This window comes from Carica papaya, chromosome 4 (genome assembly GCF_054855325.1).
Source record: "Carica papaya isolate Zhongbai chromosome 4, ASM5485532v1, whole genome shotgun sequence".
Lineage (NCBI taxonomy): Eukaryota > Viridiplantae > Streptophyta > Magnoliopsida > Brassicales > Caricaceae > Carica > Carica papaya.
In genome coordinates this window covers 28,494,062-28,517,867 of record NC_142312.1, presented here as the reverse complement: position 1 = coordinate 28,517,867, position 23,806 = coordinate 28,494,062, and the positions used below count along the sequence as shown (strand labels likewise).

Here is a 23,806-nt window from a genome sequence, read left to right as displayed (position 1 = left end):
ATATTATTCTTTTATCAATTTAGTACACGTAAAATTCTATTTTCATGATCTCAAATAAAATATTTATAGAGTTTAATTATTATATTTATATTTAAAAATTTAAAATTTACATACAAGATATTAGTTTTTTCAAAATAATATTTTGTGTATCTCTTTATAAATTTTGAGTATTGTGCTGCCCACAATTTCTTAATAAAATTTATTTTTATTTAAAAAAAATAAAATAACATAGATATGATAGTTTATGAATTTATTTAATTAAAAAATAAAATAAATAAATAAAAAATGTCCAAATAATTGTATTAATAAGTAATATAAAATTATTTCGATATATTACTAAAAATAATATAATTAAATAGTGTAATTTAGGTTTCTTCAAATATAAATAAATTATTTTTTATTAATTTTCTTAAAAAAAATATTTAATATTTAGAATATAATAATTTCAAACATATTATTTTAATTAGTATACGTAGATAATATTGTATAATGATTATTTTAATAATATTTTTTATTTTTATTTTAGAATTTAATTAAAAACAATATATTCATACAATGAGAATAAGAAGAGAGAATCTTGTTAGCAAACGACGGTGCTGACACCTTCCGCGGAGGTAGGATCACTTTATAAGCGTTGCCACGTGTTATTATTATGTTTTTTTTTTAAGAAAACACGTGAAAGATGTTCGTTGTTAGTTTCTTTTTTTATTTTTTTAAATTATTCTATGATCATTGAATTATAAGTAAATTCAAATAATTATTTAAAAAATAATTATAATATTTTCTTCATTCTTATAAAACATATTCTTTTAATTGCGTTCTAATTAAGATTCTCGATTAATTACTTAATTAATACCGTTATTTTTTATTAAACTTATTTATATTTCATTAATATTACTATTCTTCGTTAAAAACATATACATCTTATTAATTATGCTACACATATATACACCATCATAATATAAAATATTACAAATCACGTGTAGTAACATAAAATTGAAATTGAAATTATAAATTTTCATAAGATAGTTAATATATTAACTGAGTAAAGAATTATCAATCAAATAGTTAATTTTATTATTATGTTGCACGTTATATCAATAAATAATTAATTTATTATGTGATAGGCCAAGTCAATATAATGTTGAAGAATATACTTAAATTGTAAATATTTGTATCTTGTATTTAATTATGATGTAAAATTTAATTTAATTAAATTAACTTATTTGTTTATAATAAATCAAAGAAGATAGGAATTTGAACCATTTAAATTAATTTAATTTTTTATTCAAACAATATAGAGTAATTCAATTAATTATTTACCATCAATAAATATGGAATAAAAATATTTTTTATAGTAATGTAGTTTTAATAATAAATTTCATTATGTTGGATGATACAACATATAACATGTCTATTTTGCTTCACATGTCATGTTATTAATGCTGTTAATTAAATAATTACACTTACTTGAATCGGACAAAATATTTATATCTTTTTGTTCTTTATTTTTCAATAAATATTCTTGTTAAGTTCTATTAACGTCATTTGATTAAATATTTGTGTAAAAAAAATGTATTTATTTATGTTTTTTGTTGTTATTAATGTTATTGTACTTTCAATAAATATTCTTATCAAGTTATATTAACATCATTTAATTGAATATTTGTATAAAAAAATATGTTTATTTATATTTTTTTTGTTCTTATTCTTATTGTACTTTCAATAAATATTTTTATTAAGTTATGTTGATATCGTTGAGATATTTACCATATATTATTAGATTTAACACGTAATATTTATTTAATTAGTTAATTTTCTTCATAAGATATCATGTTATATTTGAAATATAAAAATAACGTATTCGCTAGTTCTTCTTAATAAAAATCAATAAATTGAAAATAAAAACAACAAAAAAATGTAGTTCCCAATTCCTCTTTCCCTTCATCATCATCTTTCTTGATGACAAACGCATCATCCCTCTCCTTGGCAGCCATAACCATCAATATATGCCCCTCAGACAAGGCTATACGACAAACATATTATCTTTTCTCGAGAAATGCCCTCGTTAGCATATGCTTCTTCCTCCTTCTAGTGGCCAAAAATAGAAGCCTAATCCTAAAAACCTTCTTAGATATGTTCTAATATATCAATGGCTTAAATATGGGTAATCAATTTAAAAAAAATTTAGGAATATTTTTTCTAATGACAAAAAAGGCTATTGAGATATTTAAAGAATTTTCATTCGATCATAACTATTAGTCGTACCCCTTTCTTCAATGATTTCCCCAATGAAGAAAAGCTCATGTATGCATGTGATCCAAACTCCATTGTCTATGAAGAATACGATAACCAAATGTTGTTCGACTCCTAAAAAGATATTGTTTTAGAGCAAAAAAATCACTTTGATTATCACACCTTTCACATTTCTTCTCACAAATCATCTCAATGGCCTCATTTTCCTTTAGATTAAAAGTTTATGATTCATTGTCGGTGGACTTATAGATATTTTGAAGGTTGACAAAGAGGGTGGTGACGAGTATGACGAAGTGGAAAGGGAGAGTGTAGAAAGTAAGTTTTAAATTTTAATATTTTTTTTTTAAAAATATTAAAAATAATCAAATATTTCTACATTTTTACATATTATCACGTAACATTTAACATGAAAATATGTTTAATCAAATAATATTATGTGTTGAATTCTGAAAATATATGATAAATGTATTAATATTATTAATAAAAACTAATGAATATGAGTTAACGTAAATAATTAAATATAAAAATTAAAAACAAAAAGGTCCTATACCAATCAAATTCAATAAAAATAAGTACCAAAATATTATTAGGCATATACATCACACACACACACACACATATATATATATATATATATATATATATGCGAAATACTCAATAACATAACTCTTTTCTCAAATGAGAATCTTCTATTAAGTTTTAAGGTGCAAATTTAGAAACATATTCTTCAACTATAAATAGATAAAGATGTGATAGTTTTAATTTTTAAAAGAGCAAGATTATAAGAATTGGTGTATGCTATTTAAAGAGGTGAGTACACATTAACTTTTGGTAAAAAGTGAAAGAACAATTCATTTTGTGTTCATGGTGATAGGTTTTAATTTTCAAACACCATATTAGGAAATTTTCTACTAGTTTGATATGAAACCCAATTTCAAATCTTTGTTATAACCTAAATTTTTATTACTTTCCAACGATTTATTTATTTTTTTCTTCGACTTCAATTTTTCATTATCTAGCAATAGATTCACACGTATATATGTTAGAGTATATAAAAAATAATTTCACGCTTATTTAGTAATAGCATTTAATTTTTTTTTCTCATCTTATATCGTATGTTACTTAAGTGGATAAAATCTTAAATTTAGAATTGAATGACCTAAAAAAAAAATACTTACGTTAATACACGAGTTATGATAATAAATGATAATATGTCAGCAAGCTTTGCAATAGATTCTATTTAATAAGTACTTTTAGGTTTTATTGAGAATTTAAAGAAAAACTATTTTTTAACATGGAAAGATAATTTGATTAAGAATATTCATAATTAACACTCGACTTAATGAATTAAAAAACAAATGTCTGACTATAAATAATTAATTAGAACTTATTATGAAAAACCGTATATGAATATTTTTAGAGAAATAGATAGCTTGTAGTATTTTTAAGATAATGTATTTGAAATCATTCTTAGTAATTTCTTATATCGAACTAACATTTGACTTTCCATACACATGATGATTGCATGACACTAAAATGAAATTCAAATAAAATATTTTATTAATTGATGATTAAACATATTTTATATCCCTTATAAAACTAATGATCCTAAATATATAAATTTAATTGTCCAAGTTTAGTAGATTTGGTGAGTTACCCATGAAATTTTAAATTTTCGTTTAGCAAAATTAATTTTTAAAAGTTATTGGTTATTAAGTGGGTATTATATATAAATATATATATATATATAATTGATATATTAACAAATATATTTTTTTTAATGAATAATCAAATATTTATTTGACTTTTTAATTTCAACATTTCTTAATCCTTTTGATTCTTTCCTATTCGAACCTTCTTTTTTCCTATTCTCCTCTTTCTTTCTTGTTTTCTGTATCTTCTTCGCCGGACTAGGGTTTAGTCCCTGCAAATAGGGAAGTTGTTCCCCGTCATATGCAGAATACAGAACAGAGAGAGTGTTTCCCGACAATAAATTCTCAAGGCTTCGGTCTGTTCTTGGGTTTGGTTCGAGGAAATTTGTTCATACACCGAGGAAGCAATGGCGGCAAGCTGTTATAGTTTGTTGGGGGGGAGGGGGGGGGGGGGGGTGGGCAATTCAAGCTTCGACGGCTTAACGTCTATGATCGATAATTTTATCGAGACATACAGAAACTGGACTCCTTCGATCCATATATCAGATTACCTTCTCGGCACTGACCGCTGGCCGGTAACTTTTAAGATTCTGGCCATGGCGGCCAAGAAGAAGGAAGAGATCAAGAAGGGCTTTTTATTAAGTTCAGTAAGCGAAAATATTATGATGCTAAAATTGGGAATTCTTGGAAACATGGGTATCTCTTTTATGGTCAGAGAGAACAGGCAGATAGATATAGCTCGCTTGATCTTTACAGGCAGAGAGAACAGGAAGGTGGTGGTGATGATGATGATGATGAGAAGGAAAAGGAGAAAGAAGAAGATGATGATATAAGAATAGTAAAGTGACTCTATCTGGATTACTGAACTTCATTGATGGACTCTGGTTATGAAGATGAAGAAAGCTGTTTGTAGAAGTTGATTGAGGGTCCTAAGGTTGCAAAGTAGAGATGCAAGCAAGGGAAATGGGCAAGAAAAGGTAGAAGATGAAGAAGTAGATATTCCTAACATTTAGAGAACAGGAAGGTGGTGGTGGTGGTGATGATGATGATGATGATGAGAAGGAAAAGGAGAAAGAAGAAGATGATGATATAATAATAGTAAAGTGACTCTATCTGGATTACTGAACTTCATTGATGGACTCTGGTTATGAAGATGAAGAAAGCTGTTTGTAGAAGTTGATTGAGCGTCCTAAGGTTGCAAAGTAGAGATGCAAGCAAGGAAAATGGGCAAGAAAAGGTAGAAGATGAAGAAGTAGATATTCCTAACATGTAGAGAACAGGAAGGTGGTGGTGGTGATGATGATGATGATGATGATGATGAGAAGGAAAAGGAGAAAGAAGAAGATGATGATATAATAATAGTAAAGTGACTCTATCTGGATTACTGAACTTCATTAATGGACTCTGGTTATGAAGATGAAGAAAGCTGTTTGTAGAAGTTGATTGGGGGGTCCTAAGGTTGCAAAGGAGAGATGCAAGCAAGAGAAATGGGCAAGAAAAGGTAGAAGATGAAGAAGTAGATATTCCTAACATTTTTATATTTAGATGAAATATACGCATCATTCACAATTTAAGTCCTATATAAACACATAAACCAATCATAACACACAAACTCCTGTCTAAACCTACAAAAACTCATGACTCGATGGGGAGCTAATTACCTTTATTTATGTAACATACACCTTCTACCAACTAATGAAAAAGGCAAAAGAAAGTAGATTCCATTTTCAAATATTGGCATGCTTTGATTATGGTCCCATATTATATACAAACTGCATATGAAAGTCAAAAATAAAAGTGAATCAATCACATTTACAAAATTTTCGCTAGCTTTATATTTTTTCATAGTATACATATCTAAGTAATATTAAGCATAATAATTGATAAAGATAAGCTAATTCATTTGACCCACCAAAAAAAAAAAAAAATCTTTATAACATTTAACCAAAATGGTAACTATAAGAAAGATCCTAAAACCTAAACCCTGGCTCCTTGTATCAGAAAATTTGAGATTAAAGTTTAGGGTAAATACATCTTGAATGGTCCTCTTGAGGCAGTGTTGAAGTAACCATTCATGCTTCAATCTCAAGGCTTTTTGAAGGAGACTTGATGGATCCCATTGAAATGTCAATCTCAATCAAGTTTTCATCTTCATTGATCTCTGCTAACAGCTCCCTTATCTCCTCTTGCCTGAAAATTGAATCTGGCAAGAAACTTTGCAGTTTTTGCTTTGGTTGATCTTCATAATTCAAATCAGTTGAATCACCTCCTCGAAGAGCAATTTCAATGAGGCTATCTTCATCTTCTTCCTCAGAGACTGAATCATAAGAAACTGTTGAACATACATTTTGATGGCCCATATTGTTGGGATAAATCCATTGACCATGATCAAGCTCGAAGTTGATCTCGGAACTTGTTATCGATTCTTCAATGCTGCTGCTTTCACTGTCTGATATTGGTGATTCAACTATGAACTCATGCATTTCAGCAGCTTGATCAGTTTCTTGGACAGTAGCATTAGGATCACATGCTTCTGCTGCCAGCATTTTTGGTTTCTGCTTAAGCTCTGTCTCAACCAGGCTATTCTTCTCATATTTTTGGCTTTCTTTTTGGATTTGGGAAACTGGGTTCTCAACCAAAACAACCCTTTTCTTCCTTTTTGAGAATGAGAGAATCAAAATTGTTGACAGACCCAAAATTGGGATTGTCACTAGGAAGGAAAAGAGCTTAGGAGAAGTGCTTAAGAAACAAGTCAACATCAGAGAAAATATCAAGACTGCAACATAAAACAAAGAAGCCTTGAAGAAAGACAGTGATGAACAGATTTGACTATTCTCCATTTTCACCATAAAAAACCAGCATCAAACATTGAAGAAACTGAAAATTATAAACAAACAAGAAAAGCTTGTAGAAAACTCAACTGCAAAAATGAGATTGACCTAGTTGTGGATCTGTGAAAAGGACAACAGAGGAGAATCATATATGGCAAAAAGCAGGTATTCTACATTTCTCTATGGCATTTTTTCATGCAGGTGGTAGGACAGCATGAGGAAGAGTAAGGTTCAAGATTTGCTGGGTCTATAAAAAGCGATAAAGGGCATTTTGGGTATGGAAAAAGAAATCTAGAACCAGAAAAAAGCTTCCAACTTTCAGTCTCTAAACTCAAGAAATCAAGAAAAGCAACCTCAAAATGCAGAGATCAGGCGGATAGAGTGAAGTAAAAACATGAAGAAGAAGAATACCTGGTGTGAGACTCCAAAAAGCTTAAACCTTGAAGCAGCTATAAGATTTTTTCCAAGTTGTGTTTATACTAAAAAGCCAGAAATCCAATACAAAAACACTCTTGTTCTTATCCCTGCAACTTATGATTCTCTTGAAAATTGCAAAAGACTGTAAATGTTTTTTTTAAGCTTTGGAACTTGCCAAATCCATGTGAAACACATCTTTGCTGAACACATGAACCTTGTATGTATATATAAATATATCTAATCCTTGGACAAAACAAAACAAGACCCTTGTAACATCGATTTAATACATTTGAAAGATCTTTTCCATCTACAATCTATCCCTACAGAAACGCTCGCTCTCTCTCTCTCTCTCTATTTTTCTCAGGAGCCAAACGAAATCTAACAAGCTGACAAAGACCAAGAGATGCAACAACTCTAATGGGTCAATATCAACCCCTGAAAAGATCATTAATTTTATCTTGTGGACAGAAAATCTGACCAACAAAATAAAAAAAAACCTGTGCTAGTGAATACAACAATAATTTAAGAGAAAAAAAAAAAAAGAAAAGGAGATTTACTGCAAAAAAATTTTGTCAGATACATTATAGCCAAAAATCACACACACACACACACACACACACTGCTCACCAATTATGACACTTTTTTTCTACCCATTTTCCTTTGTCTCCTCTTTTCTGTAAAGGCCATCAATATGTAATCATATACATGTATGACTCTATATTTTTCTTCCTCTGTTTACATGATATTTCAGGGCTTTGTTCATGGAAGCCCATGACAGTGATGAAATTTTTTTGTTTGGCTGGTAATGTCTGGTATCCAACCAGCCATTAATGGCTATTACTAGTCTGCTTTCACAAGCAAACAGAACAGGAAGTAAAAAGAAGTCCAGATGCAAAGGTATAAATTAGGCAGTGTATAGATATAATAAGACTTGATTGCATGTATGTGTCAATCAAGAAAAAAAAAAAAAAGGACAAATATAGCAGCTGCATTTTGTAAATATTAAGACAAGAAAATCATAAGGTCAAATTTTTTAACTTTTTCATTAAATACTCAGAATTTCTATCAATTATCATGGCTGGATGCCTTCTACCCCTTTGTAATATTTTGCTTATATGTATATATACAATTATATACCAAGTAAAATCTTCTACTATTTCCACAATTCGTAAATACATTATTTTATGAATGTGGGTCTAATGCATATATTGGCATGCAAAAGCAAATATTAAACAATATCTAATATTGTATGCATCAACTTTTATTTCTATACAATCAAACATTGAGGCCACATTACTTATACGTATATGTATAGTTTATGTCAATCTAGATTCTTCTCAAATTTTGTTTACATGTTCAAATTAGTCTTTATTTTAATTTTTGATTAAATTAATTTTTATATTTTTTAAAAAATTTAATTTATCCCGTAAATATGAGTTAATACCATTAATTTATATCTCATGTGATGTATTAATTTTCACTAAAAAATTAAATTACAAAATTTTAAATAAAAACAAAAGTTTTGCTAAAAAATTAATATATATAAACTAATTTAAAAAATTAAATATTACACGAATTAAATTCCTAAACTTTTTTTAATGAATATATTTTGAAATATAAATTAAAGACACGTGGCGGGCCCATTCTAGAGACCAGACCTACAGGCGTTCAGGTTGATTTTCCACCGTCAGATCACGAGAATCACGAAACCACTAATCCGGTCGCACCTGATGTTGACCTCCACTCGATGCCAAAATCAACCCATCATGAACCGAATCTCCACGTCCCGCACGACGCCACGCGCTATATCCACGCGCTGCCACCTCCAAATCACCACCGTACATCAGGCATACCAGAAAAATCACGTGACCAATTGACCAAACTACCCTTAACATCTAAAAACACCAAGGAGAAAGAAGGACTAGGCAGGAGCATCCTCGTTTCTTCTAGGGTTAGGGTTTTAAAATTCCAGAAAGAAATATATATTTACTTATAAACAGCAGGATTCCGTATAAAGATATATTCGTTTTTTTTTTTTGAGAGTGTATATAAAGCAACTCTGCGTTGATTATCAGACGGGAGGTACCTAAATTTTTCTGGGGGTTTGTATCTAAGTTGTTGATTTTGGGCTTTTACCGCCCTGTGGCCGTTCAAAATCCATGATCATCAGCGTATCATGGACCCATCTCCAGTGCGCACCACTCCTCAAGTCGATGAAGAAGATGAGTGGGGTAATTGTACTTTCCTTGTTAAGTTTTTGCCTCGGTTTCTTTTCCTGTATGTTTTCCGAGAAAACACAGGAAAAAAGGGGATGAGAGTAAATTTTGGATTTTTTAATGTTGTCTCTTGTCCTGGTTGTTGGATATGAGGTTGTTTGATTAATTATTTATTGTATTCTGATTTTAAGATGATTGCCTGAACATTGCTCCGATTGAAGTTGGATTTTTTCAATTCATTTTTTCTTCTGTGAATTCCTCGTTTCTGTTAACTGTATTAATGGCTTTGCTCTTAATTTTTAGGCAATTCATTGGGTATTGCAGTCTTCATTGCTATTATTGATTCTGCTTATGGAATTGTTTACTTCTATTTCTATTTGCACTACGTTTTTGCTCGTTTTATTTTATTTTTAGGGAAATGCTCTCTGGTTTTTATTAGTTCATGATCAACCAAAGTTGTTACTTACTAAACTTCTGCGTTTTCAACCTTGGCAAGTTCAAATATAGCTAAGTCATGAGAAAAATTATTGGTTCACTGACATAACTGAGTTGGAAGACCCAGATTGATTTATTCTAAGTTTTGTTCGTATAATTTTTTGACAAAGTTTTGAAATGAAAGAATTATATTCATAATATCTTCCAGTTTATTTGTGCTCCTAGGTTACAAATAAGTTGACATAGCTGCCATTTTTATTTTGGAGTTCCTCTCTGCATTTACTGGAGTGATTATGTTGCCTCTTTCATGCAATGGCGCTATACATTGAAAAACATATTAATATGATTTAGTTAAGCATGCTGTGCAATGAATATTTTGTGGTTGAGAATGAACTATCTTAGATGTTTTGTTCTTGCGGAAAGTATAGGTACTACCGGCTTATGTATTGGCATATAGATCGTTGTACGTTCCTTGAAGATTTCTATTATATTGATTTTTGTCAATTTGTCAAAGGCATTTACCAAATCACGTGGCTACAGATGGTTTGCTCCGGTACCTAAAATTGCCTATCATTTTGAGCTATGTCAATTGTTGAAGGCATGTGGTTGTATCTTTGTTTTTCCTGTCTCTTTACCTTATGTTCTGCCTTATAGAGTTGAATTGATCGAGTTACATCAGTTCCATATATTGTGCTTGAGGAACTTGATATGCATGGGTGTTATAAAGGCACTAATTTCTTGCCCTCGATGTTTCTTGCTAGACACTGATGGTTTTGTGATTCCAAGCTTGGGAATAGAAGATCCTGATAAAGGTGAAGTTGATTCTCCAGAACTAGAGTCGTCAAAACCTCCTCCTTCAAAGGTTGGCTGCAAGCAGTATTTTTGCTTCTCCAAACAAAATAGATCCATATTTCTAGAAGCTCTGATTGCGTCTATATTAAGCAATTATCCCATCCTGCATATTTCAATGCTTTCTTTTCCCTGTGCTTTTGTAGGATAAGGTTCAGGAGAACATCTACCTCGGACCACACGGAGCTCCTCCTTCACAATCAAAGCCGCAAGAGCTGAATCCATCTAGCCGGAAACAGCGGTTCAAGCAGAAACTAAAGGAAGCAGACAAAAGAATCAGCGGAACAGGGAGGGAGAATAAGGTGGAAAATTTAAAGGAACTTGTGGGTGGCGGAAAAGGCAGTGTCAACATGTCAAAAGGCTCCTCCCGCGATTGGCTTGATCCACATTGCCATGAGTCTCAGTTCGAGAAATGGTACCCCCAGTAAATGGAGCTTTGGATAGCTTTCAGTATCTCATCTTTGGTTGATCCTTGTTACTACAAAGATTTGGTCTCTTCTAAAGAGAAAACATGTTATCAAGGAAGTCTATGTATGATCTCAATAAGACTTGGGTTGAACATTTTTGTATCCTTACTATCTGTTATCTTTGCCAGATGTCTGAATCAAAATTTACATTTTTACAAAAGATTTCCTTTTCAAAAACCAAAGAAAACAACTTGATCTTAAGATTCTTAAGAAAAAATCTTTGACCTGATCTGAACCATCAGAAATATCTAAAGCAAACTTGTTTATAAAACTCATGGAAAAAGAAATGTATTATTGCCCTCAAAAATTTATCTGAAAGTATTTTATTACCAAAAACTGTTTGCTTGCAACACCCAAGATACTTTCTTTCCTATTTGGTAATTGATATTCTTGCTTGCATGAAAATTTGATCTTCTGTCTATGGGAAACTGGCATAAACTCGATATTAATGCATATCAAACATCTTACAAAAAGTTAAAATGGTCCAGTTCTCATTAGAAATACAAAAAACAATAATGATTTTTAACTGCAGTTCGTCACTGGACTTTCCAATGAATAATTCAATCAGCCTATATACAAAAGGGACTTGTAATAATGTGCCTATTCCTACAAAATAATCTGTGCTAATATGCTCTACTTCTACAGCTTCAAGACTGTCAAAGATACAGGTTGCATCCTTTAGAGTGCACCTTTGTGATCCAACCTTGAATAAATTCATACAGCTGCTATTGCCAGGATTGAAATTTTCGATAGTGAACACTTGAAGTCAACTTGTTTTTCATTTTTCCCTTCAAAAAATTGTTTGTTTCCATTTTATTCTCAGAAATTCTAGTTCTGTTGCCATGGGCGTCAAGCCATGCTGAGCCAAATACTGAGCGTCATAAAACTTGCTCAGATGCCTCATTCCACTATCACACAGAATAGTGACAATTGTATGACCAGGGCCTAGAGATTCTGCCACTCTTACAGCCCCAACGCAGTTCATTGCAGATGAACTTCCAATAAAGAGACCATCATTCTTCAGGAGAAACCTGGAAAATTCAAGTGAATTTCTAGGATCAGAAACAACTTAATGAAACTTCAGAGAAACTATAAAACCATGAAATTTCAAAGACTTGACTACAGAAAAGTAAAGGGCTAACGGAGGGTTGGCGTGAAACCACCAGTTCTAGTGATCCTATGAATACCCTGGTAGTTCTGGCATGGTATTTTTTCTTTAAACACAATTGTAGAGATTTGTAATCACCTTCTCAGCAATAGCTAAAAGGAATAGTGATAGAGTAAACTAACCTCGACATTTCAACTGCCTCTCTATCTGTGCCCCGAAATGCACCATCAAGATTTGCCATCATGAAATTCTGAGTTAATCTGTTGACTCCAATCCCTTCAGTTATCGTGTCAAAAGGATTTTTCAGCCTTCGTCCTTCTGCCTCCTCTCTGGTGTACATCACCCCCCTAGTTACCTTATTAAACAACCCAGAACCAGGAGGATCTATTAGGAAGCACTTGATCTTCGGATTCTTTTCCTGTTGAACGTGCAATAATACATTAATGAAATTTTCACATTGCAATATGAATTCATATTTTCTAGAAGGGGGCAAGGATTGGACCTGGAGAAACCTGGAGACACCAGCTACAGTGCCACCTGTGCCTGCAGCTGCAACAAATGCATCAAGATCCCCACCGGTCTGCGCCCAGATTTCAGGCCCAGTCCCCTCATAATGAGCACGGAAATTTGCCAGGTTCTCGAACTGATCAGCAAAGAAACCTCCAGTACAAGATTTTGGGAAAACTGATTCTTGCTTCTCCCCATCAGATATGTAACCATTAATATGCTTAAACTTTTGGTCCACATCTCTATTTTTTGAAGCTAATACTTTTGCTTCCTGCGCACGTCTCCTAGCAACATTTACATAATGGTCTCTGTGAGTAATTGACACTGGCCTTACCCTTTCCACAGTTGCTCCAAGGACTTCAAGAATTTGTGACTAAGAAAATTTAATACCACGGCGAAGTTAATTACTCAACTCAAGAACAAACATATTCATCAAAGATCGAGCATGCTTATACAGTATCCTTAACGTTACTATAAATACCTTCTCAGCAGCAACATCATCAGGGATAACCACATGACACTTGCATCCATAGGCAGGAGCCACGGTGGCAAGGCTAATAGCGGTGCTGCCAGCACTCCCCTCAGTTACTACTCCCCCTGGAGTTAGCTCACCAGACTCCAGAGCCTGCCAAGGAACAAAATGTAAAATATAAAAAAAAGAAAATATTTGCAAACCCAACCTCACATGTCTGTAAAAAATTCTCAAGGAACTTACTTTGGTCAGTAGCAAAACCAGAAGCCATAACCTTTCTCCTTTTCAAGGTCAGCTTAGAATGAATTTTAATTTCTATTTTCAAGTTACCAGATATCTAAGCATGGATACTTTTAATTTCTTTTACCAATAAAAAAAAGTTAAAGGATCTCACCTCCTGAATAATTTTCAGAGCAACCCTGTCTTTCACACTGCCTCCTGGATTGAAAAATTCACATTTGCCAAGAATCTGGACAGCTCAAAAGATGGAACAAATACATAAATATAGTAAACAGACATACTGAGGGAGTAAATACAGTTGTTGCAAAAAATTAGAAATGGGAATTCAGATCAACCAGACAGAGATAAATTGAAGAATCTATCACTTCACTTGGGAAGTAGGGAAAATTCATATGATCATACAAATCCTAAACTGGCAACAAAAGATGCAGAAGACCTGAATTGGGAAAGAAGAAATACATAGAAATCATCACTTAAAGATATGACTGTGCTAGTACTATACATATAGTTATATTCACAAGAAATTCCACTACAACTATATTAAAAAAAATCATCAAACACAGAAATTAGAGAATACCCAGATCTAAAAAGCAATAGTAAAACCAAACACACTTGAATACAGAGCGAGTTAATTCGACTCATAATTTTTTTTTAAAAAAAAATAAAACAGAGCCAGTAACCCCAAAAAAAAAAACGAAATTCAGACGAGACCCAAATACCAAAACCAGACGAAAAATCACTTCGAGACAACAGAAATGGAGAGAATAAACCTCACATCCAGTTGCTTCGGAGAGGCTGTTAATGCGAATCAATGGGGTGTTGCCAATCGCATCAACGAGTCCATTCCTCTGCCCTTTCTTCTCCTCCTTCTTCTTGCAGCGATTCTGAGCACAGATAAAGTAAGAAAGCACTGCCATGGAAATAGAGATTGTCCCCGCCGCAATAACAGCGCCCGTGGTGGTGGCTCTCACAGGCGCCATTTTGCGGTTCGATCTCCAGACCTCGCGCGGTGTTCAATTTGGGGTATACTAAAATTGGTCCGAGTCTCGTAGACGGTTAAGACGGTCTTGCATAATTGTTATAGCCTATAACTGAAGATGGATCGGGTTATCAATTTTGGTAGGCCCATTTTAGTTTCCTCTTTGCGGGTTTGGATCTAAGGGTCACCCCGTTTCACTTGACCCGAAACTACGGTCCGATTTTAGATCTTGATTTTTATTTTTTTGGTTTGAACCTTCCATCGTATTCTATATAATATTACATACATATATATATATATATGAGACAAACACGTACGTATGTATACATTCAATAACATAATATAATATAATATAATGTTTTTTAGTACTTAGATGATAACATTAAATAAGAAAAAATCTGTCGATATTTCAAAATTTAATGTCACACGTACTTTTAAATTCTCGCCTTTCTACATGCTCATATGAATTCAATTTCATATTAGAGACCAAAAAATTCAAACTTTATTTTTAATACTAAATAATTAATATTAAATAATATTGACTGAATCAAAAATACAAATAAATTATATATAATTATGTCATATTTTACAAGTGTTTTGTTATCCAACCATTAACATAATTTTTTAAAAATTAGATAAAATTTTATTTTATAAACTTTTTTACAATTTGTTCCATAAATAGCTATTTACTATTTTGTTATATGATAAATTAAATTGTATTTTTTAAAATTTAGTATATTTTAAAAAATTATCATATTATTACAAAATACACAAATAGATATTTATGATAAATCATTTGACGCCTAAATTTAAGAGTACAAACTTTTATTATCAATGTTTAATCCGATTACTAATATATCATGTTTCATATTTTAATTCTAAATATTCGATTTTTAATGATAATACTGTAACAACCGAGTTCAAAATTTGACTTGAGATAATTTAATATTAATAAAAAAATATATTAAAAATAATTTTATTATTATTTTTATGGAATTTTTGAATAATATAGATTTGGAGATGAGTTTAAAATTAATTTTGAAAAAAATAGGGTGAAACTGTAAATAAGTGGGGTGTGTTTGAAAGAGAAATTTAAAATAGGAGGTCAAATCACAAAAAAAATAAAATACGGCCACATGGGACAACCACGTCAGCATCAACGACTAGTCAGAACGTGTCGCGTGACAGACACGCTGACACCGGTTTAACGTGGGAAGTCATACAAGTGATCTGCATGCCAGCAGATCCAACGACATAAATCGCATCTCGCACGCACGGACGACCCATATGCGTTTTCTCTTTAGGCGAGATCGAATGACCTAATTTGATAAAATCGTGCGACTCAGATTAATTTTTCAAATAAGAGAGATAAAACTGCTGCAGATGAGTCATGTTGCCTTAAACAGACGACCCAAATCTAATCAATAGGAGTATTTAAACTCTTTTTGGCAGTGAACCAAAATCCTAACCAACAGAAAGGTGATCAGATAAGAAGAAGAGGGCGGCTGAGAAGTGAACTAGACGCCGAAGAAGGAGATCGGTCACTGTTGTCGTCGCATTAGAGCCACCGCCGATGCTAAGAATGTAAGATTTTCCTCCCCTCCACTTGAAATTTAATCTTGAACCTCCCTATGCCCATATCGGAGGCAAAAGGTCGACGGGTGAGCTGAAAAACATGAGCAGAGTTTGGCCAAGCTACCGTAGCCGAAACCTGAAACATCCTCTGATGAACCCTTTCCCGTTTTTCATTTTTCTTGATTTTTTGACCATCGTGATTGCAAAGGAGGAACCACAAAGTTGCCGTACTCGGAGACCCTTTCGCTGGTAGGATCTTTGTTTTTCCCTTTTTCGGCTAATAGAGGCATCTTAACTTTGTTTTTTTGCAGATTTTCATGCAAAATCGGCAAATATCAGCCAAAATATGTCAAAAACGGTCAGGGCGAGAGGAACTACCGTCGTGCAACAACCCTAAATTGGCCGAAAAAGTTCAAAAACACTTATTTTGGCCTTTTTAATGGTATTTTTTGGATATAAATGCGTATTTTTTATTTATGAAAAAAAAAATCAGGAAATCCGAGAACCATTAGGTGAGTAAAAAGTACGGTAGTTCAGATACCAATCCAGGGTAAGAATCTCTCATCCTTTTTTTCGTTATGGTAAAATAAAGTTTAATAATGAATAATTTTGTGTTTTATAAAAATTAAAAAATTCTAAAATTAATTTTTGGTCACCAATGGAGCCGATAACTGGTTAGTATAAAACTACCTATTTTGTCGATATTGTTTATCTATTGGTAGATTATATTTATTGGTTTGCCACGTACACTTTTATTTATAGATTTATTACCCTCTCGTTATTGATTGCCTAATTGTTTCTCTTCTTTGCCGATTGATTGAAATAAATGTCTTAATCATGTTTTATTGATTTACATATTGTCTATTTGCATGATTTACTATTGATTGGTATTAGTATGTGATTGGTGATTGGTTGATGATGTGAATCTATGTATGAGAGATTTTTCGAGTACCATAAAGAATGGTGTATGGACTCGGTGTATAGAAAAAATCTTACCGTATACATTATCTCAGTCGAACGGGGCTAAGAAGTCCAATACCAGAAGGGATTGGGAGGTGTAATTCACGTTTATACCGGACGAGATATTGAAGCGGTAGTATGTTTGGCTTCCATTATCGGACGGAGTATAGGGACGACTGGTTAATTGATAACTTATATATTGGGTACACGCATAGGGGGGATCTCTATGAATCTCTAGGGGTACTGGTAAGCATGTAAAAAGATAAGTTGTTGTTATTGCTCATTTGAATATGAAATCAGAATATTGTTCGAGTTATTATTTTCATTGAATGATTTTGAAAACTCATAAGGGTAAATATGAAATAACAATTTTTTTAAAGTTAAATAAATTTATTTAAAATGAGAAATAATTGATCAATTAGTTGTTTGACAAATTCTACCAACATTTTATTTTTCGTATATACGTTAAAAGTGATATTTTTACTGAGTTAGTGTAGTTCATCCATCTTATTTAATAATTTCATATCAAAAAGATCAAAATTCAGATACTGAATAGTAAGAAGGTTATGAATAAAATCTAACTTTCGAATCTCATCAGAGTCGCCCAGCGAATGTTAACCTTATAGAAATTTTAGTTACACTTTATTTTATTTATTTATTCAGTTATTTGAACATTCTTAAAAGTGATATTTCTGTAACCTTATTAGCTATCATGATTTACTGTGTAAGAAATACAAATCTTAAACTTTAAAATTGTTTCTGCTATGGTTACCGAATTTAATATTTTCATATTCGATAAATTCTGGACTTTTACGAATATTATAAAAGTAAAATTTTAAACGTATTAAATTAATATTATAAAAAATAAATGTAAAAATTATTTATGAACTAATATGCTATTAGTATGCAAAAAGTTAATTCGATAATATTTTTTATTGCGAAAGTAAAAAAATACCCTTTTGATAAAAGTATAAAAGTATTCTAAAATTTTATTTTAAAATATTATTTTTAAAAATAACCAAAGTTACCAAATGCTATGTGCTATATGTAATTAGAACTAATGCTTGATGGGATAAAACTTTAGGTTGTTCAATTGCCACACCATGTTAGGTCATACTTATCTTTCCCTTCCAACTTATAGAGAAAAATGTTTAGAAAGTTAAATAAATTAAATACATATATATATATATATATTAATGAAAATTAAAGCATATTGAAATTTTAAATAATTATAATTATTGAAGTTAAGAAAATTAATTATTTCGTATTAAAAAATATAATATATTTGTTCAGATGTAATTTAATTTGACAAGTGCAACATTAGTAACTAATTAATAAGTTGTCGTCAATTCTATCGAATTACATATTGCATAATGACCATTATTAATTATAATACACTAATAAAACGACGATGAATTTATAATTTTTTTTTAAGTGAAACAAAAATCCTACTTAACACACACCAAATTATTACACACACTTAAAAAGTAGCCGACAGATTTAAGTGAAAAGGACAAAATAACAGGGAAGATCTTGAATTTATTTATGTCTAACTCTCCAATTCACTATTTGTTCATATGTTCTTTAAAAATAAAAAATAAAAAAAAATTACCATGTATTAATAATTATAAAATCACTATGAAAAATATTTCAAACTAAAATTTATTATTAATATAAATAGACAAACAGGTAAAATTACTTTTAATTAAAATATTTAAAAATAATTAAAATGTAGTATAAAAATTTTACAGTTCTTCGTACGACCCATTCCATAAAAAGACGCATATTTTTTTCTCTTCAAAGAGAATCTCTGCAAAAACCCACAAACACCCAAACAAGAAAACTGAAACCCAACCTCCTCCTCCCCCCAACTTTCTCTTTCTGGTTTTTTTCTACTTTCCCAAACAGACCCCAGAAACCCGCCATGGAGATCCAACAAAAGCTTCTCAAGTTCAAGTACCACATACTCTTCTCCTTCACTCTATGTGCTTTCATCTTCTCTCTGCTCGTCTGGGCTCCCAGTTTCCTCACTATTTTAGCTTACTTCTGGCCTCTCTTCCTCTCCACCGCTATGTTCCTCGCCGCCGTCGTTTTCTTCGGCAAGACCTCGGCCTCCCCGGCGACCGACGATCCCGGTGACAAAGCCGCCGAGGGCCTCCTCGATTACGTCGCGGGACAACCGGATCATAACCACCATCATGATCCCGTAGTTGACAGCTACAAGACCGAGTAGAAACTGTAAACCCTCCACAGTGTAATCTGATCTCTAACCCTTTCTCTTTTTTCTTTTTGTTTGGTAGCTGAGAAAATGTGAACTATAAAAATTTGAAGGACAATAATAATGTAATTTCATTTTCTTTTTGCTGTTTAGTCCTCTTCTTTATTTCTTTTTATATTTCCCCCCCCCCCATCCCCCGTTACATATTAGTTTTTGTTTTAATTTTATAATTTGATTGATATTATATTTAATTTAACTATATTTTAGAATTATTTGATTAATAATATAAATAAAATTAATTAAATTATGCATTAAATATTTAAATTATAATTAAAACATATAATAATTAATTTTGATGCAAATACACAACATTTAACTGGACTAAAATTATTTACTATTTTGACGTATACTAATACGTCATCAATTTTTCCCCCTCTCTTTAACTTGATTTTAATTTTATTTATGAAATTTGAATTAAATTATAACTTACTTTCAAAATATTATTTTTACTATTTAATCCCTGAACCCATTAAATATTTTAATTTACAAAAATGGCAGGAGAATTTATTAAAATTAATATTTTAGTTGTATAATTTTTAAACTTTATAATTATGACATATTAATTTCATTTATTATCAAATAAAAGCGTAGATTTCCAAAAAATTCTGCAGAATTTAAATAATAATAATAATGAATTCGAAAATTATTCTAAAATAAAAAGTACAACTTTTTCTTTGGATAAAATCAAACTTAAAATAATGTGTTTGATTCTTTGGCAGACAAGAAAAAGAAAATAAATCCATCACCCATCATCAAAGTTTTGTACTGTTCTCTTGTTGCTGTTACGGTTTTTTTCCGGTGCTTCGCAAACATTTCTGAATTCCCCCACGATTTCAATTGGACCGTTGATTTTCTTCTGATTCTGGGCCCCACCCGGCAACCCACGAGACGATAGTCAAATTAAAATTCGAAAAGCCTCGAAAGTGCTGGCGCTTGTACGGACAATATATTCTTATAAAAAAAATATATCTCTTAAAATAATTAAATAATTTTTACTATAATAAACTATTTTCTGTATTTTTTGAGAAATAAATATAAGGCACATTAAGGGTCAAAAAAATATAAAATTATTAAATAAATACATAAAAAATTTAAATTATTTATTACACTGCTAAATATATTAAAAAAAGATTATTGATTGATTGATTCTATTTTTGAACCACTAGGAATTGATCCCGAGTCAAACCGAGTTTGTGATAGGCTAACCAAAGAGCCATAATATTTCATATAAGTTCGTGTATAATTCTAATTTTTATAAATAGGTCTATGCATGCACATTTTATCTACGTTAATTTTGTATTTTTAATTTTTTTTAAAATAAATTCATTCGCGAATGAATATTTAAATCATGTCAATATTACATCCGCAGCACACGTAACTAATGACATAATTATATTAACATTCACATAATTTTATCTATATAACTTTTATATGAATATTACACTAGTTTTCTTGTAATATGTATTATATGATTTTATTTTTATTTTTATTTATGAAATAATATTTAAATATTTTAAAATAAAAATAAAAAACTCTATCGTTTTCTCTAATATTTCCTACTCTTCAATGCCACTAACTTCTTTTATTTTGTCGGCTTTACTTTTTTTTAAGTATTTTATAAAATTCATAAATTATGTTGCCTGTAAATATTAAAAAAGGTAATCCAACACCAAGAACAGTAAAAAGAACAATATTACTTACTTTAATTTAGCCACTACAATTTTTCAACAAATAAAGCTTGTACAAACCTCTTAGTTTTCCTAAATATTTTTAATCTCAATATTAACTAGAGAAAAATCAGTCTCGATCTACTTTTCTCTTGACATCGTAGAAGGAATTCTATTCCACAATATCAAAATGCTTTGCGGGATTTTATTTTCTCAGAAAAAAAAAACAAAGATCACAGAACAGGCATGTCCAAGGCTCGCAGAACATCCTTGAATTCAAAATCTCGTGTTTCTTTATTAAACCGTTCAACGAGTTTGTATATGGTATCATTCAGATAGAGAGACTGAACCGTCTCCAAAAGCCACTTCGCTTCTTCATCAGTGAGCTTGCTGGTGAACACAACATCTCCCCGTATAAGTACCAAGTCCTTGGTTTCTGCAAATTCAGTGTAAAAAGTTGCAGTCAAGTAGGGAGCTGCTTGAGTTCCTCTTGCCTAGTAATCTTCAAGACCAGTGAAAAGGATGTGTGACATCTGCACTGCATATAAAATAGAATAAAAGCCTATAGAAATAACAATTTCTTCAGCAGTAATGGATCTAGTTTAATTTCAGTTCAAATTTTACTTTATGAAATAGGAACAAAAATAAACATAAATGAAATAATAATTTAATTCATCAATATATACCACATACTTTTTGTTTCGAAAATAAATAATTTAATTTCAAGTAAATTAAATGCCCAATTTAAATTTTGTTTCAGTTATTCTTTCTTAACTGTGAATACAAATTTATCATTTTTTTTTATTGAGTCAAAGATATGATTAATAAAGTTGTGACTGCCTAGTGAGAGAGATATGATTCAAGAGAGGTGAGAGTCTGATACCTGATTTAAACGGAGGGTGAGGCCATCACCTGTCGGCGTCGGGTGGGTGACTAGCGAATGTGAGTGAGAGTGAGAGAATGAGAGATATTAGATAAGATGAGAGAGAGAAATAGTTAGAGTCATAAAGATGAGAGAGAGAGCTGAGTAGATCTTAGAGAGAGAGCTTTGGTGGTTCTGCCATCATGGTCTGGACAACTCATGGCTGGATCTCTTCTGGTTCGACTGAGAGACAAAGTCTGAGGGAGTACGGGTTCACTTGAGGCGCCAAGGGCTGAGAATGTAAGTGGACTGTGGGTGATGGTGTTTGAATCCAGGGCTTAATATATGATTTTGAGAAGGAATGTAGATAATATTTTTAATTGGTATATTTATTAATTTTATATAATTAAATATTTTATATGTTAATTTGGTTTTTGAAAATACAAGTATTTTGTATTTATTAATTAAAAAATACTATATGTAGATATATTTATCTTATAATCTTATGTATAGTATCTTTAATATAATAAACTATCTAATCAATTTTAAATAAATAAAAAAAATAGAAATACAAAAATAATAACAATAATACAATAAACATCGAAATTTTTATATAGAAACCATTCAATTTAAAGTTTTTACATATGAAACTGTAATTTAATTTTATACTAATAATAATTATTTATCGTAATTCCCTAATCATTCTTCTACGAAGTTGTCACTCTATTCAACCGCCTTTCACAATTCTTCTCTATCAACCACGAAGTTGTCACTCCGTTCAACCTCCTCCCACAAGTCTTCTCTATCAACTGCAAGGTTGTCTTTCTGTTCAATCTCTTCCCAAATTCATTTATATCAATTACGAGATTGTCATTCCATTCAATCTTCTCACGCAATTCTTTTCTATCAACTACGAAGTTATCACTCCATTCAACCTATTTCCGTAATTCTTCTCTATCAACTGCGATGTTGTCTTTCCATTCAATCTCCTCCCATAATTTATCTATATCAACTATGAGGTTGTCATTCCATTCAACCTCTCGCAATTCTTCTATATCAACCACGAAGTTGTCACTCCATTCAACCTGCTCCCACAATTCTTCTCTATCAACTGCGAAGTTGTCTTTCCGTTCAATCTCCTCCCATAATTCATCTATATCAACTACGAGATTGTCATTCCATTCAACCTCCTCCCCGAATTCTTCTCTATCAACCACTAAGTTGTTACTCCATTCAACCTCCCCCCACAATTCTTCTCTATCAACAATGAGGTTGTCTTTCCGATCAATCTCCTTCCACAATTCATCTATATCAAATACGAGATTGTCATTCTGCTCAACCTCATTCCGCAAGGGTGTAGCAACGGTCATCTCTTCAGCTATTTCTCCATCATTATACTTCGCCGCCAAAGGTGCAGCAGTGGCCAATGGATTGATATCCCTCGCCACCAAGGGTGCTGTAATGGTCATCTCCTCAACTACTTCTCTATCATTGTACTCTATTGTCAATGGTGCAACAGTGGCCAATGGATTGATGTCTTCTGACGCCAAGGGTTCAGCAACTGTCATCTCCTCAACTAATTCTCTGTTATTATACTCCGTTGCCAATAGAGCAGCAGCGGTAAATGGATTGACGTCTCCTGCTGCCAAGGGTGCAGTAATGATCATCTCCTCAACGATTCTTACATCACCAGTGGTAGACATTACAAATGATGAATTGATGCACTGGATTTTATTTTGATTATGGTCTTCTGTATCAGCGCTCAATTTTCTTTTGTGAGTGTTGTTGCTGTTATCTTGTTGATGATATACAAATTTAATTTTTGTTGGTTGTTGAAGTTTATCTATACTTTTGTTTCTAATTTTGCAGAGTACGTAATTGTCAAACTGTACAAATTAAACAAAAATACATATTAGTTTTACTTTTAAAAAAATCCGATAATAATTCAAATTGAAAATATAGAATAACATTCTTGATGTAAATTATAAAGTAATCAAGATATAAAATTGAGATTGAAGCAAACAAGCAAGTATCC

The 23,806-nt window shown here is 31.4% G+C and overlaps 4 protein-coding genes across 5 annotated transcripts; 2 read left to right on the top strand and 2 right to left on the bottom strand.

The window, feature by feature from the left end:
* Window positions 1-5,719: 5,719 nt before the first annotated feature.
* LOC110820596 (uncharacterized) lies at window positions 5,720-7,995 on the bottom strand. The gene has a single exon (XM_022050105.2). It carries the CDS (start codon window positions 6,755-6,757, stop codon window positions 5,981-5,983), a length of 777 nt encoding a protein of 258 aa, XP_021905797.1. The 5' UTR covers window positions 6,758-7,995; the 3' UTR covers window positions 5,720-5,980.
* A 1,086-nt stretch (window positions 7,996-9,081) lies between these two features.
* LOC110820606 (Na-translocating NADH-quinone reductase subunit A) lies at window positions 9,082-11,225 on the top strand. The gene is made up of 3 exons (XM_022050123.2): window positions 9,082-9,387; window positions 10,569-10,669; window positions 10,803-11,225. Exons 1-3 carry the CDS (start codon window positions 9,333-9,335, stop codon window positions 11,082-11,084), a joined length of 438 nt encoding a protein of 145 aa, XP_021905815.1. The 5' UTR covers window positions 9,082-9,332; the 3' UTR covers window positions 11,085-11,225.
* A 362-nt stretch (window positions 11,226-11,587) lies between these two features.
* LOC110820861 (Pyridoxal-5'-phosphate-dependent enzyme family protein) lies at window positions 11,588-14,513 on the bottom strand. Of its 2 annotated transcripts, XM_022050477.2 has the most exons (6): window positions 14,221-14,512; window positions 13,605-13,679; window positions 13,220-13,363; window positions 12,734-13,111; window positions 12,414-12,649; window positions 11,588-12,154 (listed from the first exon to the last, which is right to left on the bottom strand). In XM_022050477.2, exons 1-6 carry the CDS (start codon window positions 14,428-14,430, stop codon window positions 11,914-11,916), a joined length of 1,284 nt encoding a protein of 427 aa, XP_021906169.2. In that variant the 5' UTR covers window positions 14,431-14,512; the 3' UTR covers window positions 11,588-11,913. The 2 variants fall into 2 exon arrangements, with proteins under 2 accessions (XP_021906169.2, XP_088074861.1); XM_088218735.1 differs by having other exon boundaries at window positions 12,414-13,111; window positions 14,221-14,513.
* A 4,232-nt stretch (window positions 14,514-18,745) lies between these two features.
* On the top strand, window positions 18,746-19,321 carry LOC148266525 (uncharacterized). The gene has a single exon (XM_088218734.1). It carries the CDS (start codon window positions 18,889-18,891, stop codon window positions 19,195-19,197), a length of 309 nt encoding a protein of 102 aa, XP_088074860.1. The 5' UTR covers window positions 18,746-18,888; the 3' UTR covers window positions 19,198-19,321.
* The last annotated feature ends 4,485 nt before the right edge of the window (window positions 19,322-23,806 follow it).

Coding starts and splice junctions, on each gene's coding strand:
- LOC110820596 (XM_022050105.2), bottom strand. CDS start 6,757: ATGGTGAAAATGGAGAATAGTCAAATCTGTTCATCACTGTCTTTCTTC.
- LOC110820606 (XM_022050123.2), top strand. CDS start 9,333: ATGGACCCATCTCCAGTGCGCACCACTCCTCAAGTCGATGAAGAAGAT. Junction 9,388..10,568: donor CGATGAAGAAGATGAGTGGG/GTAATTGTACTT, acceptor GTTTCTTGCTAG/ACACTGATGGTTTTGTGATT. Junction 10,670..10,802: donor CAAAACCTCCTCCTTCAAAG/GTTGGCTGCAAG, acceptor GTGCTTTTGTAG/GATAAGGTTCAGGAGAACAT.
- LOC110820861 (XM_088218735.1), bottom strand. CDS start 14,430: ATGGCGCCTGTGAGAGCCACCACCACGGGCGCTGTTATTGCGGCGGGG. Junction 13,364..13,604: donor CTCTGAAAATTATTCAGGAG/GTGAGATCCTTT, acceptor GTTCCTTGGCAG/GCTCTGGAGTCTGGTGAGCT. Junction 12,155..12,413: donor GAGGCAGTTGAAATGTCGAG/GTTAGTTTACTC, acceptor TGAATTTTCCAG/GTTTCTCCTGAAGAATGATG.
- LOC148266525 (XM_088218734.1), top strand. CDS start 18,889: ATGGAGATCCAACAAAAGCTTCTCAAGTTCAAGTACCACATACTCTTC.